Source organism: Aspergillus heteromorphus, assembly GCF_003184545.1.
Source record: "Aspergillus heteromorphus CBS 117.55 chromosome Unknown BO70scaffold_4, whole genome shotgun sequence".
Lineage (NCBI taxonomy): Eukaryota > Fungi > Ascomycota > Eurotiomycetes > Eurotiales > Aspergillaceae > Aspergillus > Aspergillus heteromorphus.
This window is the reverse complement of record NW_020290409.1, coordinates 1,217,945-1,240,582: the sequence shown is the minus strand read 5'-3', so window position 1 is coordinate 1,240,582 and position 22,638 is coordinate 1,217,945. Positions and strand designations below refer to the sequence as shown.

Below are 22,638 nucleotides of genomic sequence, written 5' to 3'. Positions count from 1 at the left end.
TCCGGGGAGGGAGGAGAGCAGGCGGAGAAGTGCCTCATAGCCCGCGAAGATACTAATATTGGGAGAGGGGAGATGAGAGAGGAGAGTGGAGGGAAGTGGGTTTAAACTGGCTTTTGGGAGATGCGCGACAAGTCGAAAGATCCTCGGCATGTGAGACTCGGCCCGAGCAACGTCATGGGATCACGTGGACACACCTTTACAGTGTCGTAGCCAGTATAACTAGGGAACTAGGGAAAGTCTGAAGTGTGATGATGTGAACTTTTGCTTCTCGAGAACAATAGGTACATGTACGAGCTAGTTGCTGGACCATGGTCAGAGAAAAAGCCAAACCCCCGGGAACGCCTCGTGCGCGATACATAGACAGAAAGTAGTAGTCGTCCAAGTAAGAGGAAGGAAAAAATCAACATGCAACCGATGGCTTCTCACGCCCTCTTGACCCTCTTGTGGCCCTCATCCTCCGACACCTCGTCCACCTCCATCATCTCCTCGTCGTCGTCGTCCTCGTCGTCGTCCGACTCGACGCCGGCACGACGCTTCAGACCCTTCATCTTACGGGTCTGCAGGCCGGTGAGATCCTGCTTGCCCAGGTGCACGCGACCGATCTTGTCACCGATGGAGTCGAGCGTCATGTTCTTCTTCATCTTGAAGTCCTCGTTGGGTCGCTTGCCCTGCTTCATGGCCTCCTTCAGGGCGTCGGCGGGAGCCTCCTGCAGACGACCGATCTTGAAGTCGAACTTGGGACCAATCTCATCCAGCTCGACACGGGGGAGCTTGTGACCACTGCGCTTCGTGCGCAGCTTGTACCAGCGCAGGTGGATGACGGGCTTGAGACCGTCGGTGGGCTCCTCAGCCCCGATCATCAACACACACTGCAGCCCCTCGACATCGATCTTATCGCCGGCCTCGCCCTTGAACATATCCACGAACATGCTCTTCAGCATGACGTGCGGCGTCGACGTGGGATCCTCCCAGGCGCTGCCGGAGAAGAGCAGCATCGGCCGGGCGCCGACGCCGATGTGCATGTGCAGGTTGCTGTCCTGCTCGCCGCCCGGGTGGGGCAGCAGCAGCAGCTCGCACATGTCGAGGACCTTGCCGGCGAAGATGCGCGTCAGGGTCACGCAGTTGGGCCGCTTCTTGTTGCTGCTACCGAACACCACCAAGCCGCACTCGTTCTTGTCGGCCAGGAACTCCAGGCTCTCGACACCCTCGAACGGATGAATGTTGTCGTTCTTCTTGTGGAACAGCACCGAGTGCGGGCGCGTCAGCGAGTGGAACGTCTTCAGCACCGTGTGAAGGGGTTGCGGGCATTTCGAGCCGTGCAGGAGCAGCGTGCGCTTGGGCGGTTCGATGAGCTGCGGCTCTTTGGCTTTGAGGATGCGCGCCGTGCGCGCATTCTTGGGTTTTCTGGGGAGGGGGAAAGACGGAGGTTAGAAACTGCACTTGAAAGCCCCAGAACCGGGACGGACTTACACTTCTCTGAGCATTTTGACAGAGGGGGAATGGAGGATGGGGGGGGGGAGGGGAAGTTGGGGGAGGAGAATTGCAGGCCAGCCTCGAAAAGAGAAAAAAGGCGGAGCGAAAACTTTTGGCGGAAAAAGGGCTTGGCACCCGCCTATCGATAAGCTGCGGGTCTCCCCTTCGTCTCCATATACTCAATTACACAAGATACCAAATGAACAAAAATAATCAACATAAATTAATCAACACAATCATTCATGTCCGTCCTATATGTACGTCTATCACCGCGAAATCTACTCTAGCCGGAGCTTCTCAAATTCCCGGATCTGCTCCTCCAGACGAGCAGCCTCGCTCTCCGCATCGCGGAGCTTCTTCTGCTCAGCCTCGCGGACCTCAGGCTTGGCCTTCTCCCAGCCCGCGCCCGTGATCAGGTTCTGCTGGCGACGCACAGTGTCGCGGGCCCGCTCGAGGTTGACCTTGGCCTTGCCTTCCTGCTCGAGGGCCACCTCCTTGGACACACGGAGGTACACAGCCGCCTCGGAGCTGATGGGGGCCACCACGCAGCCCGAGGGGGCAGTGGTGTTCTCGGGGCCGAGCACGCTCAGCTCTCCCAGGGTCTTGCCTCCCAGAGACTTGATGCTGGTGAGTTCCTCGGACACGGTCTTGTAGCTGGTGGCATCGTAGGTCTGGATGACAATGTCGCCCTTGGTCTTGATATCGTACTGCGAGAGGATCGACCGGACCCCCTTGGAGGCGTTGAGGATCAGCTCGTAGGCGGTCTCCGCCTCCGGGTCGTCGAACTGGGCCAGGTATTCGGGGTACTTGGCCTTCATGATCGAGACGGTGGCGTCGTCGGGACGGCGGGGAAGGCGCTGCCACAGGTGCTCGGTGACGAACGGCATCATGGGGTGGATCAGGGTCAGGGCGCCCTCAAGAGCAGTATACAGGGTCTGCTTGGCCGACTCCTGCTGCTCCGCGGGGACCTCCGGCGCCAGGAGGAACTTCGAGTTCTCAATGAAGACGTCGCAAAGCTGGCTGTACCAGTACTGGTACGCGATCTGCGCAGACTGGGAGAACTCGCGCTGCTCCAGAACCTCGTTCATCTCCTTGGCAGCGTTGTTGAACTTGTGCAGGATCCAGCGCTCAGCGAGAGACTCCTTGCCAGTCTTGACAAACGCCGGCTGGGGCTTGAAGTCGTCGCCCAGCTTGCCAAGCACGAACTTGGTGGCCTGGTAGATCTTGTTGCAGAAACGGCGGTAACCGTGGATGACCTGGATGTCGAAGGCAATGTCGCCACCTAGAAGAACAATCAGTTTTAATTCACCGGGCTAGTAGCGCGAATCACATACCGCCAGTAGTGTAGGAAACAAGGGCAAAGCGCAGCGCATCGGCACCACACTCGGGGATACCCTTGGGGAAGGCCTTCTTCTGGTACTTGGTAGCCGCGGCAACTTCCTTATCGGCAAGGTTACCGACAAGTAGCTTGTCGTGGAGGGTCTGGAGCTCGATACCCTCCATCACGTCCAGAGGATCGACGACGTTGCCGAGAGACTTGGACATCTTGCGACCCTCGGAATCTCTGATCAAGGAATGGCAGTACACCTCCTTGAAGGGGATCTTGCCGGTCATCTTGATGCCCAGCATGATCATTCTGGCGACCCAGAAGAACAGAATATCCCAGCCCGTCTCCAAGACGGAGGTAGGGTACAGGTTCTCGAAATCGTGGGTCTGACGGGGCCAGCCCAGGGTAGAGAAGGGCCACAATCCGGAAGAGAACCAGGTGTCAAGCACATCGGGATCGCGGACCAGCTCGAACTTCTTACCGGGGAACTTGGCCGCCGCCTTCTCCCGGGCTGCCTCCTCCGTGCGGCCCGTGACCCAGAGGTTGCCATCGCTGTCATCGCCATCCTCGCCCTCGATCTTCACGAAGTAAGCGGGAGCCTGGTGGCCCCACCAAAGCTGGCGGGACAGGCACCAGTCGTTGATGTTGTTCATCCAGCGGTAGTAGCTCTTCTCGGCGGACTCAGGGCGGATGATGATTTCACCCTTCTCAACGGCCTCGATAGCAGGCTTGGCGAGGTCCGACATCTTCATCCACCACTGGGGCTTGAGGATGGGCTCGATCACATCGTTGGACTTGGCGCATCGAGGGATCTTCATGGGGTTGTGCTCCCACTTGACATACAGGCCCTTCTCCTTCAGGAGCTCGATGACCTTGTAACGAGCATCGAAACGCTTCATGCCGGCAAAGGGTCCACCCTTGCTGTTGAAGGTACCGTCGTCGTTCAGGACAGAGATGAACTCGAGGTTGTGGGCCTTTCCGCGGTTGAAATCGTTGAAGTCGTGGGCAGGCGTGATCTTGACGGCACCGGTACCGAACTCGGGCTCGACATCCTTGTCGGCAACGATGGGCATCAGGCGGTCGACGAAGGGGTGACGGGCGAACTTGCCGATCAGGTGCTTGTAACGCTGGTCGTCGGGGTGGACGGCAATACCACTGTCACCGATCATGGTCTCCGGACGGGTAGTGGCGATCTCGATGCGCTCCGTGGTGCCATCGATTTCGTAGCAGAAGTGGGTCAGCACACCGAACTCGACCTTCTTCTCGTAGCCAGGCACGTCGAGGAGGGTACGGCCCTCAACCTCCTTGTTCTCCACCTCCAGGTTGGACAGAGAGGTGTTCAAGGCCACACACCAGTTGACCAGGCGGTTGGCGCGGTAGATGATGCCCTCTTCGTGGAGACGGACGAAGGTTTCCGTGACGGCAGCCGACAGGTTCTCATCCATGGTGAAAGCCTCGCGCGTCCAGTCGAAGGAACCACCCACTCTGCGCAGAGCGTTCTTGATGTTGGCGTGATACTCCTGCTTCCAGGCCCACACTCTGTCGACCAGAGCCTCACGACCCAGGTCGTGACGGGTTTTCTTCTCCAACTTCCAGAGCATCTTCTCAACCACGCTCTGTGTCGAGATACCGGCGTGGTCCATGCCCGGAAGCCACAAAGTGGTCTTGCCCTTCATGCGCTGCCAGCGGATCATGGTGTCTTGGAGGGCATTGGTGAGGGCGTGACCCATGTGAAGAGCACCGGTGACGTTGGGAGGAGGGATGGGGATGACGAAGGAGCCTTCCGGCTTGACCTTGCCATCAGGGCCGAATTCGGGCATGAAAAGGCCGCGTTCCTCCCACCATTCGTACCGGCCTTCCTCGATAACCTTGGGGTCGTAGGCGTCGGTGGTCTTCTCCTTCTCCACCTTGGCCTTCTTCTCGGCCTTGGGGGCGGTGGACTTCGCAGCCGAAGCCTGCTTGGCCTGCTTCTCGGCGAACTTCTTCGCCTTCTCGGCCTTGCGACGCTCACGCTCCACTATATCGGGATCACCAGCATTCGTTAGACAGGTGCGCTAGGCCAAGAGGCGTGGCAAGGCAATGCTGCCGATGGTCTGGGTGTTACATACGTTCCTTCTCGCTCTTCACCTTGGGGGGCGCGGCCGCAGCGGCATCCTGGTTCCTCAATTGGTCGTCGGCCTGGGGAGGGACATCGGCGACGGGAGCCTTGGGCTCACCAGCTAGGGAAGACACCGGTCTGGTCAGCCACCGAGCTCCGCGGAGGAGAGAGAGAGGGAGGTGGAGGGAGGGACGACTTACTCGGGTTCTGGGGGGCGGAGGGCTGAGCCATTCTGGAAAACGGACGGTGGTATAAGGGAGGAGGGAATCTCCAGGGCGCCGATCGCGCCACGAGTCGACGGATAAGTATCTTGAACACCGGTGACTCAAACGGCGATAGAGACTAAGAGGGCAAGGAGGGGGAGGGGTTGGGTCGTTGTGCGAATGCGGGCAATTAAATTTCCTGGCGCAGAGCAAAGAACGGAACGAATCAGAGGATGCGAGTGCGGGGCCAGAGGAAACCCGGGCGGGTGGAGAAGGTCGCGGTGATCGGTCTAGAGATCTATAGGTGGTCGTATGAGTCCGCGAAGCATTGGTTTGGGTCGAGATCTGGAGGATGGGGACAAGTTTGTTGTCCACGTCTTGCTGGATGTCGCTCGTCTTCTTCTGGACGCGCTGCATCGAAGGATTCCTTCCCTTTTTGGCCGCCTCCCACCAAATGAGTCACGGTCACGTGGACTCGGAGTGGATGGCCTCAGGTCTCAGCCTCTCTCCTCGAACTGCAAGTAATAATACTAGTATTACTCCACCCTCTACTCTACGTACATGGTCTAGTCGGTCAGGAAGGCAGAAGTCTCTTCTATGCAGCGCCCGCACCCAACAAACACACGCTCTGGAATCAGATGTGCACCAAACTGGACCCGCACCCCGGTCAATGACGCATCAAAGTAGGATTGGCATGCACATTATGATGATCGAAACTGTAGAAGGGCAAACGCGGTGACTGGAATGCAACGCAAAAGCATGAAGAAAGCGAAAAAAAAAAATCCCATCAACACCAGTCCAACTTAAGTCACGAGGGAAAGGAGAAACGGCAAAGGCGCACGAGTATGGGAAAGGTTATATGGTTACGTAGGATCAAACAGGGGCGAACATCCATCCTACTCTAAACACCGTCTCTGATAGATTCCACTCACGGGGTATGCCAAGTCGAGATATATTAGCCGTATGTCATCCGTTCATCATCGTCGTCTCCGTAGTCCATAGCTCATCGCACCCACGGCGCTTGCGGGTCATGCCGGTGGAACACGCCCGGTCAAGTGTGAGGTTTTTTCGGTAGTAGACCCAGCATCCCATCCAGACAGACTAACTCAACATTCGAACCAAATCCCACCATCCCGTTGTCGGAGAATGACACTGGATGAGAAAGCATCGAGGCGACGCACCCAGTGCACAGGTGTGAAATAACCCTGCCAACGCGCCGAGCCGTATTAGGCGGTCGCGTTGTTGTTCCGAGCAGCCTGGGCCTCCGCCGCCCGCACGGGGGCGAAATAGCCATGGGCCATAGCCTCCTGAGCAGTCAGGCGTTCCTGTGGGAGATTAGTGCGTGACATTACGCGGCAGAGAGGAGATGGGGGAGGGGATGGTCATACCGCATGGTCGTATCGGAGGAGTTTGTCCAAAAAGTCAATCGCTTCATCGCTGACGAAGCGCTGGTTCTCGGCATTGACGAACGAGTGCCAAGGCTTCCGGGGGAAACGGGAGAGGATCTCGTCGTATTGAGGGTCCAATTCGATCTCATACCTGTCCAGGTACTCGAACAGCTCCTCGGTTCCAAGCACCTTGGCGATCTTCACCAGCTGGTCAGAGTTGCTGTTGCCGTGGAAGAATGGCTCCTTGCGGAAGATCATGGAAGCAAACATGGCTCCCAGGGACCACATGTCCAAGGAGTAGTCGTATTCTTGGAAGTCGACAAGGAGCTCGGGGCCCTTGAAGTACCGGGAGGCGACGCGGACGTTGTATTCCGTACCCTTGTGATAGAATTCCGCAAGACCCCAGTCGATAAGACGGAGCTACACCACATCATCAGCAGACGCCACCAGACGGCTGGGGATCAGGCCTACCTTTCGCTTCTCGTGATCGATCATGACGTTGTGGGGCTTGACATCTCGGTGCATGATACCCTTGCTGTGGCAGAAGTCCAAGGCCTTGAGGAGCTCGAAGACATAGAAGCGGACATCATAGTCGGAGAACCGCGGGTAAAGGGTCCGGAAATCCGTGTTGTTGACATACTCGAACACCAGACTCGGCGTCTTGCTCTGGCTATCGCGAACCACATCCAACAAGGCTACCACATTGGGGCCACCCGCCAGGTTCTGGAGGATCTTGATCTCGCGCTTGATCTTCTTCTTCTTGACCGGCTTGAGGACCTTGATGACACACTTCTGGTAGTTGACCACATTGATACCCTCGAACACCTCGGAGTACTTTCCACGGCCTAGATGGGGGGAGGGGAAGAGTCTGTCAGCCGAAGGTCGACGCCACACTTCCACCAGTCGGCGGGGATGCCGTGATGGGGCGGGTGGATGGCGGAGGGAGGGTGTATCTCGTTCTTACCAATCTTGCGGACGACCTCGTAGTTCTCCAAGACGCCCCAGGAGATGTTCACACTGTCATAGTCCCAGTAGGACCGAGGCATGTGCTCGTTGACATCGGCGTAGACGCGCGCCATGGTGATGGCGGCTGGCAGCAGGTTCGGCGTCAGCCCACAATCGGGATATCGACGATAAAAAGCGGCGGGGTAGCGAGGGGCGAGAAGAGAGAGGAAGGCGGCGATTGAAGGGGGGAGAGGGGACAGACAACAGCAGCTGCAAGAGCAGGGAGTCGAGGAACCCGTCTCAACAGCGCAGCCGTGCTATCGTCCGGGGCAAACGATGGACAGCGCAGAGCGAGTATAGACTGGGCTGGTATTATGGGGGGTGGTGATCAGAATGGCTAAGAGCGTTTCGCGCTCGCCGTCGCGGGTCACGGGACCCGTCCGCCTGGGAGGCTGGAGGCTAGATCACCTGCCGCCCGGAGAAACCGTTGATGCGGGCGCTGCGCGAGAGTTGCCGTTCTGGGCCACTTTCACTCGGCAGTCCGGACTGGTACTCGGCAGAGTAGAACACTTCCCCCTCAACTTCCACCTGGCCGCGGACGAGGCTTTTAAGCCCGGGGCCTTCGCTGCCATCATGTTCTTTGATCTCAATGTCCCCTATGGCTCGGATGATCCCGAGATCTGCCATACTTTAAACTTTCTTGCAGAACGTGCGTCATTTCCTCCCTCCCCACACGACCCGATCACCGTGCAGAACTCCCCTCTCCCGGCCACATGAAGAGCTGACCTGACTCCAGTGGGTTACACGACCGTCGCTTTATCCCAGAGCCTGAGCGGAAAGCTTCCTCCAACCCTCGCTCCCCCACCCGCTCCCAAGAATGCACCCAAGGGCCTGACACTTCTCTCCCGCCTGAACCTGACCCTCTCCGACCCGGCGCAGAACCAGCGCCTCAACAACCTGACGCAGATTTATGACCTGGTGGCCCTGCGACCCACCAATGAGAAGATCCTGCTGAATGCGTGCACCAACCTGGAATGCGACATCATCTCGCTCGACTTTTCCGAGCGCCTGCCGTTCCACTTCAAGTTCAAGATGGTCTCCGCTGCCATATCACGTGGGGTCCGGTTCGAGATCTGCTATGGGCCGGGGGTCACGGGGAGCGGTCTGGAAGCGCGGCGGAACCTCATCGGCAATGCCATGTCCTTGATCCGGGCAACGCGCGGCCGGGGAATCATCGTGTCAAGTGAGGCGCGGAGAGCTCTGGCTGTACGGGCGCCGTGGGATGTGATCAATCTGGCGTGCGTCTGGGGTCTATCACAGGAGCGTGGCAAGGAGGCAATCTGTGAGGAGGCAAGAAAGGTGACCGCGTTGGCCAAGTTGAAGCGCACGAGTTGGCGGGGAATCATCGATGTTGTCGACGGGGGAGAAACCACCCCGGCAAAGGCACCGGTCCCGGGACCGAAGAAGGCTCAGGCGGACCCCAAGGCGGACGGTTTGAAACGGAAAGCGTCCGTCGTGTCGGAGCCAGCTGTGGAGGAGACGGAGAAGCCATTGTCGAAACGTGAGATGAAGCGCAGAGCCAAGAAAGCTCGGTTGGGTGGTGGAGATGCGACGGCGACCTGAGATAATATTGATTGCTCAAATCTATGTGCCACGAGCGGAACAAGGACCTTGTCGATCTGCCTTGCAGATTCAGTCCTCGACTTCCTGGGTCGGGCAATCGCCTGACAGGCAGACCTATCCGTGTGATACTGCCTCTGCCGGTCTTCAGCTCTGAGGGCTGATGGGCGTACCCTGGTGTCACGAGTCAATGCTGGTGATGTAGGCGCGGCGACTGCTTTGGGTCTGTCCCGCGCCGGTCACTGGCGAGCGAGCTCTTCTGATACGAAGGAGCGCCTCGATAACCGGAACCCTACCCACTGTATGATAGCGAGTCAGCTATCCATCCTAGCCACCAGCCAAGACAACAACAACTTGAATATACCAGAGCTTCATCGCTTTCAATTAACCTTCCAAGAGGACCTATCTAGCTGTAGTATACTTCCAAAAAGCCTATTTCCTAAGCAGAAGTAAGAGTAAACATACATGGTCAAAGCGCCAGAGACCAAATGTAAACAACCATCATCATGGCAGGAGAAACATATATTATCGGACGACCACCCAATCCCGGTTTATGTATCCTGACAGCCTAGTAGTAGTCAACCCAATATCTAGCCCTACCTCTCCATCAACTCAGCTTTCATAACCCAATACCCTATATACAGGCAATCGATCCCAGATATGTACATCCACCTACCCTTTCACAAACCCCCTCTTCCTATAAACCAACTCGAACCCCTCCCTCTCCGCATTGCGTTTACTCCCACCCTTGACCCCCGTACTCAGCGTGACAATCCTCAACCCCATCTGCCTGGCACACCTTACCCTCGCGCGAATAAGCTGCACATGCACCCCGAGCCCCCGAAACCGGGGCACCGTACTATCGAGATAAAGATGTCCCACCCTCTCCCCATCCTGCGTTTCGAGGACCCCCAGCGCCGCCGTCCCAACCACCTGCCCCTGCACCCGGGCAACAAACAGCCTCGTATCCGCCCGGAGCACCGCAATCCGTGCCAAAAGCCCCAGCAGCTCCCGAGAGCGTCCCTGCTCGGAGAATCCGGCGATTGAAGCTTCGATGAATTCTTCCTCTGCCTTCTTCTCCTCCTCCTCCTCCTCCTCCTCCTTCGTGCTTCCGTGCTCGCTAGGAGATATCACCAACTCGGATACTTCAGCCCCCCCTGTCCCCCCCTCCATCTCCCCCTCCATCTCCCCACCTAAACCCCGCACATAAACCCCCAACTCCCCCCAACACCGATACGCCCTGTCCCGCAACACCCGCTGCACGGAAGGATGCGCCTCCTCACACAAATGGATATCAGGCGTGAGGCCGATCTCCGCATAAAGCAATTCCAGGACGTCGAGGTCAGCGTGCGAGAACTCGTGATTGATCCCGAGCCCCATGCCGAGGCCGACGACGCGGTTGAGTTTCCCGGTGAGCTGGGGGAAAGTGCGGATGGCGATGCCGTTGTATATGGGGTGCATGAGGATTGGGGGTGTGGTGGAGTCGGGGTGGAGGGTCTGGATGGCTTGGGCTTGCAGGGTGATGTGGCTGATTTCGGTTTGTTCGAGGTGGGGGGCTGTTAGGGGGAGCATTTTTGCGAGATGGGGTGGTTTCATGGGGTTGTATTTGTGATTTGGGATTGTTCGTGGTTTGGTTGTAGTGGGGATGATGGGGGGATTTTATATTTGTGCCCGTGCTTGGGTTGGGATTGTTTCTTTGGCAAATACTATGACTATGGGCTGGTGGAGAAGGAGGGAAGAAAGCAAATGATGTGATACTATGATGAGTGACTCATACCCTGGAAGTAATCTAACAAGTATACTGTAGTTAATGAGTTCCTGATGGGATGGTGCAAGATACATATCTACTACAGATGTAACTAACTATATGTAGAGAGACTAGGAGTTAGCTCAGAGTTAGTGCTTATCCCCATCACATCATCCCCTATATCCACTAATCCAGCCCTAACTCAACTAAATCAAAGCTACTTAGTACTTATATACCTCACCAGGTATCTTGGGATATATCTACCTGCCAATGGTCTCAATTCTTACTAAACCAGTAGATAACGAACAGACTCAATGTCGCTGCTTGATCCATATGTCATCCACACCCAGTCATCTACGCCCAGACAAGTCGCATACGCTGAAACAAAAAAAAAAAAAAAAAAAAAAAAAACTCTTCATAATACATTACTATCAAGGTGAAAGTCCTACTCTATACAGTGAAAAGAAGCCACAGCCCCCCTCATACAACAAGCAAACCAACAAGCCGCCTGAACCCATCATGTCTCATACAAACAACATATCAAAGCCATATCCATAACAGCGCGCCGGGGTATGATGCCGAAAACAGCACAAGATAAGCAAAGACACAAACCAATCCAGACCAACCCAACCCAACCACCGAACTCCACGCCAACAAGAACCATTAGATTGCAGAATAAGAAAGACGTGGAGTGGAGCAAAAATACGCAACCAATAGGACATAGAGACAGTCAGTAAGGGGATTAGGAGGTTTCCTCTAGTTCAACCAGAACTTTCAAGTCGCCGTCCATCCAATCGACATTGCCCGCTGAAAGAACCGCGAGGGTCCACTCGCCGTCGTTCTGCACGGGGGTCAGTCCGTCCGGGAGCCATGCCTTGAACTTCCAGTTCACCTGAGCGCCCCAGCTTCCGGTACCATCGATGCCGGCATCGGAGGGAATGCCGGGTAGCTGGCCCGCAAACCGACGAGAGATGGCCTGTTTCAGAGACTCAAGATCGGGGCACTGGCTCCCAGGCACATCGAACCGGGGTTGCACTCGCTTTCCGTCCTGGAGAATGTTGATTCGGAGGGAAACGTTGGACGGCTGCGAGGAGACCGCGGGAGGGGGATGGACGGCGCTGGGCAAAGGCGGGAAATTAGGAGCCGGGAAGGGTTGGGGCTGAGGCACGGGGGCCTGGCTACCAGGGCATGGATGAACACCGTGCTGGGTGGCCAGGCTGTCGCGAATGATCCGAGATATATCGCGGGTGATGCTGCTTGCACTATGGGGTTGTTAGCAATATCCTAAATGTGATCGTTCAAGGAACGAACGTACAATTCGTTTCGGGCGGGCCGGTTCAGGTTCCCCCCAACGCGCCAACGCAAGTCGGAAGTGACATCAGCATCCAGAATACGATGTAGGTTTGCATCTTCACACGGAGACGGACAGTCGAATTCGCCATTATGGACGATCTGGTAGTGGCTGTCGACCGCAGCGACCAACCCTCGCCAGTCTGGCTGTTGAAGACCCGAGACATACCAAAGGTTGTCGAGTTCGTAATTGTGGTTGTACACATCGTACAACTTCGAAAATGAATTCCAATCGGTTGTGTATCCGTCCATCAAGAGATCGGTAAGACCTAGATCCGTTTGCTGACTGGTTCCCAGAGGAGGCTGCGTTGCCGACAAGGGCGTTGGCGTGGAGGCATATTCGTCGGGAATATGGTGGTGAGAATGCATTTGGAGGTGATCCCCCGTGGGCGTGCCAGCGTTCATATTCTGCAGGCTTTCCTCAGTCTTTCGCCTCCGTCGCTCTTCAGTGCCGCCGCCCTTTCTCGTTTCCACTGCGTACTGGCGTTGGCGTTCGTTTGTCACCATTCGTCTCAACAAGGGGATGACAAGGGATATGATTTTCTGTTGATCGCGGGGCCAGACGTAGGTTCGAGGGCCTAGACCCTCATTCACTACGTTCTCCCCGAAGAACCGTTCACCGTGCCCTTCGCCCTCGAGGAAATTCCGCACGCAGTTCCACAACCGCAACTTGACCATCTCGGTGTCGCCTTTTCCACGCTGACCCACACAGTCCCGCCGGTCTGGATGATTGTCATCAAGCATGTATGCCTTAGCCGCCGCCTGCAGGTGCAAGAAATTTTCCGGTGACAGCTCGAGCGACGTGAACAACTTGGACATGGGCGGGCGCGTGTACTTCTTGTTGCTCGACGGTTGGCGAAACAAAGCAGCTGCAGAATGAAGACCCACAGCGCGAGCGTCGGAGAGCGACTGCGACGGCGCGCCTCGAATATCCAAGCCCTCTCCGCCATAGTGGTGTGGATGCTGGTGATGTTGCTGTTGTTGGTGATGGGAATGCTGGCCACCTCCGAGACCGACCCCAGTACCTGCGGTGAGAGCAGGGTCCAGCGCATCCTCATTCCTCTTTCTCTTCTTCGTTCCGACTCTAGTCAAGCCAGTTGATTGACCATGTTCGTTCATAGAAGTCGATCCCGGCCCCCGCAACTGCCGCCCGGCCCCCAGCCCGGCCCCAAAGCTCGTATCTGCGAAGCTGTCCTCATCCATATGGGAGTCCGGTCCATAACCCTCGAGGTGGTGCTGCATGCCTGCTGCCCCGGCGGCGGCGGCGACGGCGGCGGCGGTAGCCCAATCCGGGACCTCCTGACCCGCAGCGGCCGTGGCAGCCTCCACGAGGCCGGCTAGTTGATTCTCACTGGGCGCATATCCGCTGGTAGCAAGGTGGGAGTTTGGGTCGACGTTGGCGGAGGTGGTCGGGTTAGGCGAGAAGTCGGCAGCCGAGGTCGACGGAGGATGTTGATGATTGGAGGTGGAGGTGGAGGTCATGACTGCTCGAGAGGGAATTTCGTGGCGGCTATTCAAATACTTAGTCCTGAACCAAGGCTAGACCCCGGCTCTGGTCAGTCCTGCGGAGTCACGCGAATGTTATGGCCGCAAGAGACGCCGCTTCCCGGTGAAGCTGTCGCGACTTGTTTGGACCGGAGACTCGATCGATCGATCTTAATTTCCTTTCCCGTTGAGGTCTCGTTGCGAATTCGGATCGGTAAACTTGAGAATCCCGATTCGGCTTAGGAAGGGACAGGTGGCGAAACGTCGATGTCGTGCACGAGAGTCGGGCGTGTCTGTCGCGTCCTGGTGAGGGTGTATCTCCTTGTTGAAGTCGGCCGAAGGACGGCTTCGGGGCAGGACGTCCGGCGCTCCTGGGCAGTGGAGATGACGGCGCGTGTCACTCACTGTACCAGAGGCCCGTCAGTAGGTAGGAAGCCGAAAGCCCCCAGGGGGTTATTCCAAGCTCGCAGCGCGCAAATGGCGCGACAGTCAACAGAAGATAATATGGATAGCTGGATGGGCTGATGACGCTCGCTGTTTGGCTGGTTTGAAGGAAGGACAGACAGTGCAAACTCTGCAGGGAAGACGCTGTGCCCGTCGCCCAACCCGGTTAGCCTGAGGCGGAGAGCTGTCACATGACAGCGTCTTGCCTGGACAACAAGGCAACAAGGCAGTAAAGCAGTAAGGCTCTAAGGCTCCTCCGGCACCAGTCATGCGACTGTGTTTCCAATAGTGTATCATTAATCTGTTTGGAACCAGCCAAACTGGCCGTAGGTACAATTTAACACAGTGATCAAAGAAGACGCCAGCACTTTTTGAAACCAATGTTCAACACATGATTGAAATATCACTGTCCAACATATATGAAAACAAGAAGAAGAAGAAGAAGAAGAAGAAAACTAGCGTCGTATCTATGCGAGGTATCACAGTCCAACACCGGAAACCCCAGTAAAGTGAATATGAACAAGGAAAAGCAGAACTATATGGCAGGCAGATGATCCTTCTGGGCCAAAGAAGACCAGAAGTTGGGAATCAATAAGAGGTCCAGGAAGGAACTGGCTGGCGAGGATTCGTGCAACGTGGGAAGGTCATTCTAGAAGAATAAGGCCAGACAGGGCTCATTACCGATGCTTAGAACCCGTCTCCCTCTTTCCATGGTCTTCCGACTTCAAGAGCTCGGGCCTGGGGATCCTTGCCGCGTTCTGTGGCATTGGCCACCAGCTCATTGAGCACCAGCTCCTCCAGGTCGATCATGTCCGCGAGGGTGATATCTTCGCCGGGTTCAGGGAAGCTGAGACGACTCTCCTCGCTCAGCATGCCACGCATCCGGGTAACTTCGATCATGTCAGCCCGTACATGCCACCCAGTGAACTGATCCTCCAGCTCCTCTTTCTTGTGGTGATGTTTCTTGAACTTCTCGTACTCTTCTTCGCCGCCAAAGCATATGCCGAACCCATCGCAGAAGCAAATGTGTTCTTTCACGCACACGACGTTCTCGCCTGTGAACACGACCTGCCAGAGGTATTCCCAGATACGACCGGAGATGTAGTCACTGAGCTCTGTGCGGAGCATCCAGTCGCGGAAGTAGACGAAACGGGCCCGCGGAATCGCAAGGATGCGATCGCGCGACACGGCAAACTGCGCACAGCAGGGCTGCGACAGGACGTCGGGGATCGGGTCATCGGGGAAGATTTCGCCCCAAGCGCGGGCCAGCATAATCTCCTCTTGCTTGGTTTGGTCCTCGACTAACGTTCCGGGATGCAACCAGGCCGGACAACCTGGACTCCACGCGCAACGCAGGTTCACGTATCCTTGTCTGACGACCCAGGCGGGGTTCAGACGTCGCAGCAGATCCGCAGAATCGCCGGCAAAGAGCATATCATTGTGCCAGGCAAACTGATGCGAATGCATGAAGGCAATGATGTCAGGGAGTTGGTCGTAATGCTCGATGATGTAGCTCAGATAGACCATGACCTCATGGCCCTTGTTCTTGGGGGGATGCAACGGGGCCGTTGGATCATTGACCGCGTAGATAGCCGTCTGCCATTCCGGGAGTTCGAATTCCATCCAGCTGGTGTCTTCACCCTCGGCCTGCGGCACAACCAGGGTCTTCGTGTATGCCACTCCCGAGGGCTTGGGAATGCCGGGGATGAACTTCGGCCGGGGCGCATACGGTGTCCGGATTGATGGTTCTTCGGTCACTCTCGTGACGTTGAAGAGTGATGATGGCGAGGGCGAGGGCGACGGCGTCGAGACCAGTTCACCCAAGCCAACGGCTTGTGTCGCACTCTCCCATTGCGTCGAGAGGTTGCGGATGGCGAAAAGGACGAAAAGGACGAACGCAAAGCCAAACAGGGGCACGAGCCGGCGTAAGGAAATCATGGGAAAGGCGTTGGTCGATTGATACGGATAGAAGGAACGATAGATGCACTGCTATGGGGGAAGATAGATCGATCAGTAACCAGGATGGAGGCGAGGACTCGCAAAACCAGGGACGTGGCCTTGCTTGCTCTGGATGCGTGTTATCCAAGCTGGGGGCAAAAAGATCACCCACAATGAATCCGGGAGCTAGAGAGTCAAAGCCATGGACGATCTCGTCGACGTGCCGTCAAGAACAGTTGTCAAATCCCCGCGATCTCAAGGGGACGGAATTGTGAGGTGGAAGATGCGGTCCTAACCGGTTGAATGTTCCACGAACCAAGGAGGGAGGGGCTGGAGAGAACGAGGGCCGTCCCTAGGGCGAATTGAGGTGACCAGGGCTCGACAGGAGGAACAGATTGGTCGAAGGACTCGAAACAGCCACCCAAAGCACGCATGCACAGAGAGGATGGCGCAGGAGCGGGCGGGAGACACGGGCGGAGGCGGAGCTGGCGTCAGCACTGATGACGACGATCGATGGCGATCGGATGCGACTGAGGCCCGGAACCCTGGTGTCGGTTGCAACGGTTGGCGCACAGTAGATAGTCTGTGAGCTGGAGATCGACTGGTTCTGATCAATTGAGCTATATGTGCTAGGATTATTATACATGGACGGAAAATTTGCGCCGGGGTGCAAGTTGCATTGCAGACGAGACTAAAAAGAAGTAGCCATCTGGGTTGAAGTTCGAACCGCCCGCTGCTTGGGTGTGGCAGCAACGGGCGGCCCTGATTGGAGCCCCGGACGCGCTGCCCCTGAGCATCGATCTATCAGATGCAGGGCCAGGCCTTCTCAACGGTCGGTTATTTACGAAATCACCACATCTACGCTGGTCGAAGATCGCCGTGCTGTTGTTGGAGCCAAGTAAAGCCGCATAATTCTTCTAGTATGTACATACACGTAATAGCCCTGGGTTGCCCGCTTGCCGGGCAAGGCAACAACCAAGGGGACTTGAGGTTCGTGTGGGAATCGCCATGCATGAGCCACATTGCAATGGAACGGAACATACAGGCAACGGGGTATGAGGTGGAGTCGCTTCAAAAACGCCGATGAAAAAAAAAATAAGAAAAAGACGAATCCCAGTAAGGCGGGATAGCGCAAAATGAGATGATGATACATCAACCAAGATGACACCAGGTATAAAAAGCCGGAGGAAAAGAAATGGATGGGAGATGGAGGAAGAGAGGAACCATCATGACGTCTCATCATCGACTGCATCTTCGACCGTGGCCATCCGCGTCTTTCCCTTCGCGGACTCCGATTCGTCGGCATCGTGCGCACTTTCGGTCCCATCGGATGGAGCCTCGTCATCTTCTGGCTGTGCCTCGGGTGCCAGGTCGGTCCACTGTTGAGAGAGTGGTTCGGGGTTTGAGCCAGACGCTGTTGGTGTGGCTTCAGAATGCCAGGAAGGCGGGTCCTGAGTTGAGGAAGACTCGGGCACAGTCGCAGCTCCATCCTCTTGACCCGCGGTTGTTGAATTTGCGGGCAGAGGAGAGCTTTGGGGCATGGGGATGTTGTCAAAGGCCGGCGTTGGTGTCGCTTCGGGGACGGTTGAAGTAGCGGGCTGGTCGGCTCTTCGACTCGACCCCTGGTCGGGTGTGTGAAGAGGGGTGAGGGTCCAGCCAGCGGGCAGGCTGAGTCCCTCTGGCAGTCGCGTGTCCCCGGCCTCCATTAAACGGGCCTGCGGGTCCGAAACAAATTGACGACGCATGGTAAATGACGAAGTCGGAGATGCGAGTGTGGGGGAGCCGGGGAAAAGGTTGCTCTGTGGCACAGGAGAATTGGGCTGGAGGGTTCGAAGCCGCTGAAGTTCTGTCTGCAGGAGTCGCACGATACGAAGCTGGTCGGCGGTGACGCGCAGACTGTCGATTTCCTGCGTGATCTGCTGCTCCATTTGCTGCAACTGGTTTCGCATGTTGGCAGTCGAGGGGGGAGGCGGCGCAGGCTGGGCTGTAGCTACTGGAGGAGGCCGTCCAAAGCCAAAACCAAAGCCAATCTGTCTGGCATTCGGGGCATCGGCATTGTTCACCTGCGGCAATGGGGCATTGCCCTGGTGGATTTGCTGGTGAAGGTTATGGAAAAGGTCGCCTCTACCAGCTCCAAAGCCGATTCTGAAGGGTCCAAACTGGTAAACACGAGCCCTGGGAAGCCCGTCCGCTTGGCCATCTTGACCAAGCGCCTGGTTACCACCAGCCATGTTTTGCTGTCCTCCAGCACCGTTACCGGGGGCTTGGTTTCCAGCGTCGCCCGCCCCGCGGGGTCTGGGTCCCGCAATAACTGGTCGTCGACAGGTAGGGCAGTTCTGTTGTCTCTCCAACCAACTTCGAAGGCAGGCGAAGTGAAGAATATGGCCACAGGGCAGTTTCTTGGGACGCAGTCTCTCTGAAACCCGGCCCCGCTGCTGCGCAGCCGCCCCAGGTTGCGGCCAAGCCGTCATTTCTTCGCGGCAGATGATGCAGACCTCTTCCCTCGCAACTTCCTCTGCAGTTGCATCCGGATAGCGGTCGTTCATGTCGCGAGTCGCATTACGGTAACGCATGAAGTCCATGATGCGCCGTCCGAAGGAGCGAATGGTGACGACAACGTCGCGCAAGATGTGAATCGGCAGGCCGTAGAAAGTAAACAGGATGGCGAAGAACGTAAGATACACGGTGAGTTTGAGGAAGTCGGTAAGGAGGTCGAGGTAGAAGATCCAGCGGCCCTTTTCTTCCCATCCGGCTACATCCAATTCCATCTCATCAACATCGTTCTCATCGGGCAGGGCGGGGGGTGTTCCGATTTCCCCAGACTCGGCATGCTGGCGTATGGCGTCATCACGGGCTGTTCTGATCTCTTGACGACGCTCCTCCATTTTGGCCTTCAGTTGTCGGTGGGTGATATAGATCTCGACCAGGGAGATGGAGTACCTGGCGGCAGTCGAGCTAGAGAGGATCGTGAGGACGGCGAATTCAAATCCGAACATAACCATCATATCGGGTCGCGCCTGTTCCAGGACCGTCCGGACGCAGTATCTCAGCATGAACGAGTTGAATAAGACCGATAGGAGTAGCGAGGCGGCCAGGCGGATATGGAACAAACGAGGATTCGCAGGAGGTTGCTGCTCGAGGAATTCGACCCTCCCCTCCCCGATCCAACCCCAAACCTTTCCAACAAGCAGAGAGACGAACATGACCAAGAACCAGCCCCCCAGTTCGCCCCGGAAGATCGTCATCGCCAAACATGTTTCCGTCACAGCAAACCAAGCTTTCTCGTAGAGCTGTTCGGTTTCGATGGGTCGAAGGGGTCCGTAGAGGAGACGCTGAAGCCAAAATAGGAAAAAGCCAACCGCCAGAAGACTAATGTTCATTAAGATCTGAGCGATCTCGGTTAGCTCTGCCAGGGGACGTAGGAGGTTGGGGACCAGGTTCGGCGCGCAGAGGGAGGGGGTGTTGGGACCTGCGGCGGGGGAAGGTTTACCATAAGATTCGCACTGCTCTGAGAGAGGTATACGCATGCGGAATAGAAGTTTGCCCTCTGGTGCAGCGCTTTTAAGAAGACGCCTGTGGCCAGGGCAGCGGAGGCCTATTGGGAGATGTCAGCCTGGATCTACGACCCAGCAGTAGCATGCGAGCAACATACCCCGGCATACGCGGCTAATCTCATGGCGACGGGTTGAGAAAGGTGGGCGCAAAGCCCAGTGTCATTGACAAGGACGAAACGATAAGGCGAACAACTCCTCAGGTAGACATTGACACAATGTGGTGGGAAGGGAAGAAGAGGGAGGGAGAGCTAGGAGGGGAGGAGATGAAGAAGTGGGAGGGATGCTGAATGAATGAATGAATGAATGAATGAATGATGGGGTGTTCTGGACAGCTGGTAGGTAATCGTAATCTACTCCGGAGTTCTGGCCGTATCGCCCGTACAGGTAAGTTACCGCCCGCCAATCCTGGAGTCACCGCCTTGACAGCTGACTAACCGTACAGCAGGCAGTCAGGCCATCATCGAGAGAGCAATTAGATCACCCCGGGGGTGGCATCATTTCAATTCACGATAATCACGGTGATCAGGCTTGATCAGGCTTCGGATCGTGGGACAGTTCAGCTGGTTGCTGTGCCACGAGCTGTAGGCAAGCCGTAGTCTAGATCCACCGGCCCGATACGGAAGGGTCAGGTGACTGGCAGTGATGTTCCGGCGTGGCACCAGCTCCGTCATCGGTCCATCAATTCCCCTCCCAGCCCCGACTGATCTTAAGATCTCGACAGAGCTCGCTTCTCTAAAGGCTCAATCGTCCCGGGCCATACTCCTCGGAGTCCATCTCAGAAGCCTCTCCATGGCCATCAACCCCCCAGTGGAAATTCGGTGATGGCTTCGATGGCTTCCCCACGGACCTTGTTTACCGCCAGCCGGGTGCAAACATGGACCTACTTGCTTGGTGTCTGCCCTTTCTCCATCGCCTTCTTGGTGTTCATCAACTCATCCATCTCGTTCGTCGTCACGGAACTCATTGGACTCCATGAAGGGGAGGGTGATGCCGTTGGGACCTTGGGTTTCGCGGATGAGCTGCTCGCTCTGGTCGCCTGCCCCGTGTGGGGGGTGCTGTCGGATCGCATAGGGGTCCGTCATGTAAGCGCTCCCCAGTTCCTACGCAGGATCTAGTCGGATTCCACCGGGATTGGGGGTTTCTCATGTGTGTTCTCTGCTCTAGGTCTGCACCACCGGCTACGCGATCGTGGCCCTCGCCCTGGTCCTGTTCGTTCAGGCCAAGAATATTTACCCCCAGCTGCTGCTGGGAAGGCTGCTCTTTAGTCTGGGGGGCTCCGCCGTCTCAACCATGGTCACGGCCGTCCTGCCGGCCGTAGCTGGGTCCCACTCATCACCAAAACACTCATCCGCGTCGGACTCTAGTATGAACACAACCTCCTCTCGATTGGCCGGGTTTGTAGGCATGTGTGCGGGATGCGGTGCTCTCGTCGCTCTCGTCGTCTTCCTGCCCCTTCCCGCTCGGTTTGAGCAATGGGGTCTTTCCCCGGTGGAAGCCATCCAGCGCAGCTACTATATCGTGGCTGTCGTGTCTTTACTCATCAGTGTCCTCTGCTTCTTTGGGCTGAGAAACCTGCCCGGCGAGGAAGGGAAATCGTGGAGTTCCCTGTGGTCAGCCCACAAGCACGAGGAGCCAGATGGCGGTGAGCCGTGCTCCTATGCTCGCAAATTCCAGCTTCCCTATCTCGAACAGCTGGGGGCTGCGTTCCTGCTAGGCTTCCGGAATTCTCAAATTTTCATCGGCTACCTGGGCGGCTTTGTTGCACGCGCATCGTCGGTGGGCATTTCGTTGTTCATCCCGCTCGCCGTGAACCATTACTACCGCATGTCGGGGTTGTGCGGGAGCCCCGACGGAGAGGTGGCTAGCCCCGGCGACATCAAGAAATCGTGCCACAAAGCCTACGTGCTCGCTTCGATCCTGACCGGGGTTTCTCAGCTAATCGCGTTGATCGCGGCCCCAGCCTTCGGGTATCTGTCCGATCGATCACGACGCCGCCACGTGCCTCTGTTGGGTGCGTGTTTAGCCGGTCTTGTGGGCTACACCGTGTTTGCGCTGTTGCCCAGTCCTGAGATCAGTGGGGACCACGGCAGCCCCGGCGTATTCGTAGTGATGGCTCTGCTCGGAATCAGTCAGATCGGAGCCATTGTGTGCAGCTTGTCCGTGCTGAGCAGCGGCATCCTCAGCCTGAACGATTCCGCTAAGGTGGAAGACCAGTGCTGCCCGGTGCACGATGGTCTCGGGGAGGTCGAGGACGCGGATTGCCCGGTGGACAACGACGAGGAGGACGAGGAAGAACGGCCTCTCATGGCCCACCGTGCCGGCCGGCAAGGGCGGCAGCAGTTGTCGCACCTGAAGGGATCCATTGCTGGAGTGTATTCCCTGTACGGTGGAGCGGGCATCCTGATGCTGACCAAACTGGGTGGGCTCTTGTTCGATGAGCTGTCATCGGGAGCGCCGTTCTACATCATGGCGGGCTTCAACGGGGCACTGCTTCTGGCGGGGTTGGCGAGTGGGTTCATTGGGCACTCAACAAAGGGCGCGGGACGTGCTGTGTAATCTATCTAGCGTCGGCGATTGAGGTTTTTTTTCCTTTTCCCGCTCTTTGTGCTTCTTTGTTGCTGCGAACCAGGGTGTTGTTAGCCTGGAGCTTAGCGTCCCGAATAAGCAACAGCAGGTTGCACCGTGGCGCGGATTTAGATTCCATCGGGGTCATACTATCGCAGCCGTAAGACTCCGTAGCGAGCAATAGCATACGAAGTACGGAGTATTCCGTACGGCGTAGTGAAACGAGGGCATTCGGCCCCCACGTGTGCGGCCCCGGCGTGGCTTCGCGGGTCGGTGTGTGGTAAGTGGTAAGTAGTGAGTAGTGAGTAGTGAGTAGTGAGTAGTGAGTAGTGAGTGAGTGAGCCATGTAAAATCTGGAGGGGGAGGCCTTGGAGGATTTACCCACAACCTTATATGAAAGACGGTTTGTTGGCGACCGGCCGTGAGACAATTTAATTATCTGTCGGACTGACCGAGAGAGTCTAGGTAATAATGCTGTTTTAAGTACAGTTTGCCCTCGAC

At 56.7% G+C, this 22,638-nt stretch overlaps 6 protein-coding genes across 6 annotated transcripts; 1 reads left to right on the top strand and 5 right to left on the bottom strand.

Moving 5' to 3' along the window:
- Nucleotides 1–248: 248 nt before the first annotated feature.
- Nucleotides 249–5,444, bottom strand: BO70DRAFT_385376 (valine--tRNA ligase). Its single transcript, XM_025545731.1, has 6 exons — nucleotides 5,099–5,444; nucleotides 4,909–5,019; nucleotides 2,808–4,817; nucleotides 2,676–2,755; nucleotides 1,756–2,552; nucleotides 249–1,404 (listed from the first exon to the last, which is right to left on the bottom strand). The coding sequence occupies exons 1-6, from the start codon at nucleotides 5,127–5,129 to the stop codon at nucleotides 423–425; spliced, it is 4,011 nt and encodes a 1,336-aa protein (XP_025402513.1). The 5' UTR covers nucleotides 5,130–5,444; the 3' UTR covers nucleotides 249–422.
- Nucleotides 5,445–6,327: 883 nt separating this feature from the next.
- BO70DRAFT_369050 (casein kinase II subunit alpha/alpha') lies at nucleotides 6,328–8,152 on the bottom strand (the record flags this gene model as incomplete). Its single annotated transcript, XM_025544657.1, has 5 exons — nucleotides 6,328–6,426; nucleotides 6,490–6,909; nucleotides 6,961–7,334; nucleotides 7,454–7,751; nucleotides 8,144–8,152. 5 exons carry the CDS (start codon nucleotides 8,150–8,152, stop codon nucleotides 6,328–6,330), a joined length of 1,200 nt encoding a protein of 399 aa, XP_025402512.1.
- Nucleotides 8,153–9,666: 1,514 nt separating this feature from the next.
- Nucleotides 9,667–10,626, bottom strand: BO70DRAFT_350515 (GNAT family N-acetyltransferase; the record flags this gene model as incomplete). Its single annotated transcript, XM_025541698.1, has 2 exons — nucleotides 9,667–9,688; nucleotides 9,731–10,626. 2 exons carry the CDS (start codon nucleotides 10,624–10,626, stop codon nucleotides 9,667–9,669), a joined length of 918 nt encoding a protein of 305 aa, XP_025402511.1.
- Nucleotides 10,627–11,543: 917 nt separating this feature from the next.
- BO70DRAFT_369048 (DUF3431 domain-containing protein) lies at nucleotides 11,544–16,018 on the bottom strand (the record flags this gene model as incomplete). Its single annotated transcript, XM_025544656.1, has 3 exons — nucleotides 11,544–12,063; nucleotides 12,117–13,517; nucleotides 14,775–16,018. The coding sequence occupies 3 exons, from the start codon at nucleotides 16,016–16,018 to the stop codon at nucleotides 11,544–11,546; spliced, it is 3,165 nt and encodes a 1,054-aa protein (XP_025402510.1).
- An 885-nt stretch (nucleotides 16,019–16,903) lies between these two features.
- On the bottom strand, nucleotides 16,904–19,859 carry hrdA (E3 ubiquitin-protein ligase HRD1). The gene is made up of 2 exons (XM_025542571.1): nucleotides 19,725–19,859; nucleotides 16,904–19,608 (listed from the first exon to the last, which is right to left on the bottom strand). Exon 2 carries the CDS (start codon nucleotides 19,543–19,545, stop codon nucleotides 17,245–17,247), a length of 2,301 nt encoding a protein of 766 aa, XP_025402509.1. The 5' UTR covers nucleotides 19,546–19,608; nucleotides 19,725–19,859; the 3' UTR covers nucleotides 16,904–17,244.
- Nucleotides 19,860–20,402: 543 nt separating this feature from the next.
- On the top strand, nucleotides 20,403–22,516 carry BO70DRAFT_331247 (putative MFS transporter; the record flags this gene model as incomplete). The annotated part of the gene is made up of 2 exons (XM_025540870.1): nucleotides 20,403–20,654; nucleotides 20,737–22,516. The coding sequence occupies 2 exons, from the start codon at nucleotides 20,403–20,405 to the stop codon at nucleotides 22,126–22,128; spliced, it is 1,644 nt and encodes a 547-aa protein (XP_025402508.1). The 3' UTR covers nucleotides 22,129–22,516.
- Nucleotides 22,517–22,638: the final 122 nt, after the last annotated feature.

Coding starts and splice junctions, on each gene's coding strand:
- hrdA (XM_025542571.1), bottom strand. CDS start 19,545: ATGCGTATACCTCTCTCAGAGCAGTGCGAATCTTATGGTAAACCTTCC.
- BO70DRAFT_385376 (XM_025545731.1), bottom strand. CDS start 5,129: ATGGCTCAGCCCTCCGCCCCCCAGAACCCGA. Junction 2,756..2,807: donor TGTTTCCTACACTACTGGCG/GTATGTGATTCG, acceptor TTGTTCTTCTAG/GTGGCGACATTGCCTTCGAC. Junction 1,405..1,755: donor TTTGAGAAGCTCCGGCTAGA/GTAGATTTCGCG, acceptor CCCCCTCCCCAG/AAAACCCAAGAATGCGCGCA.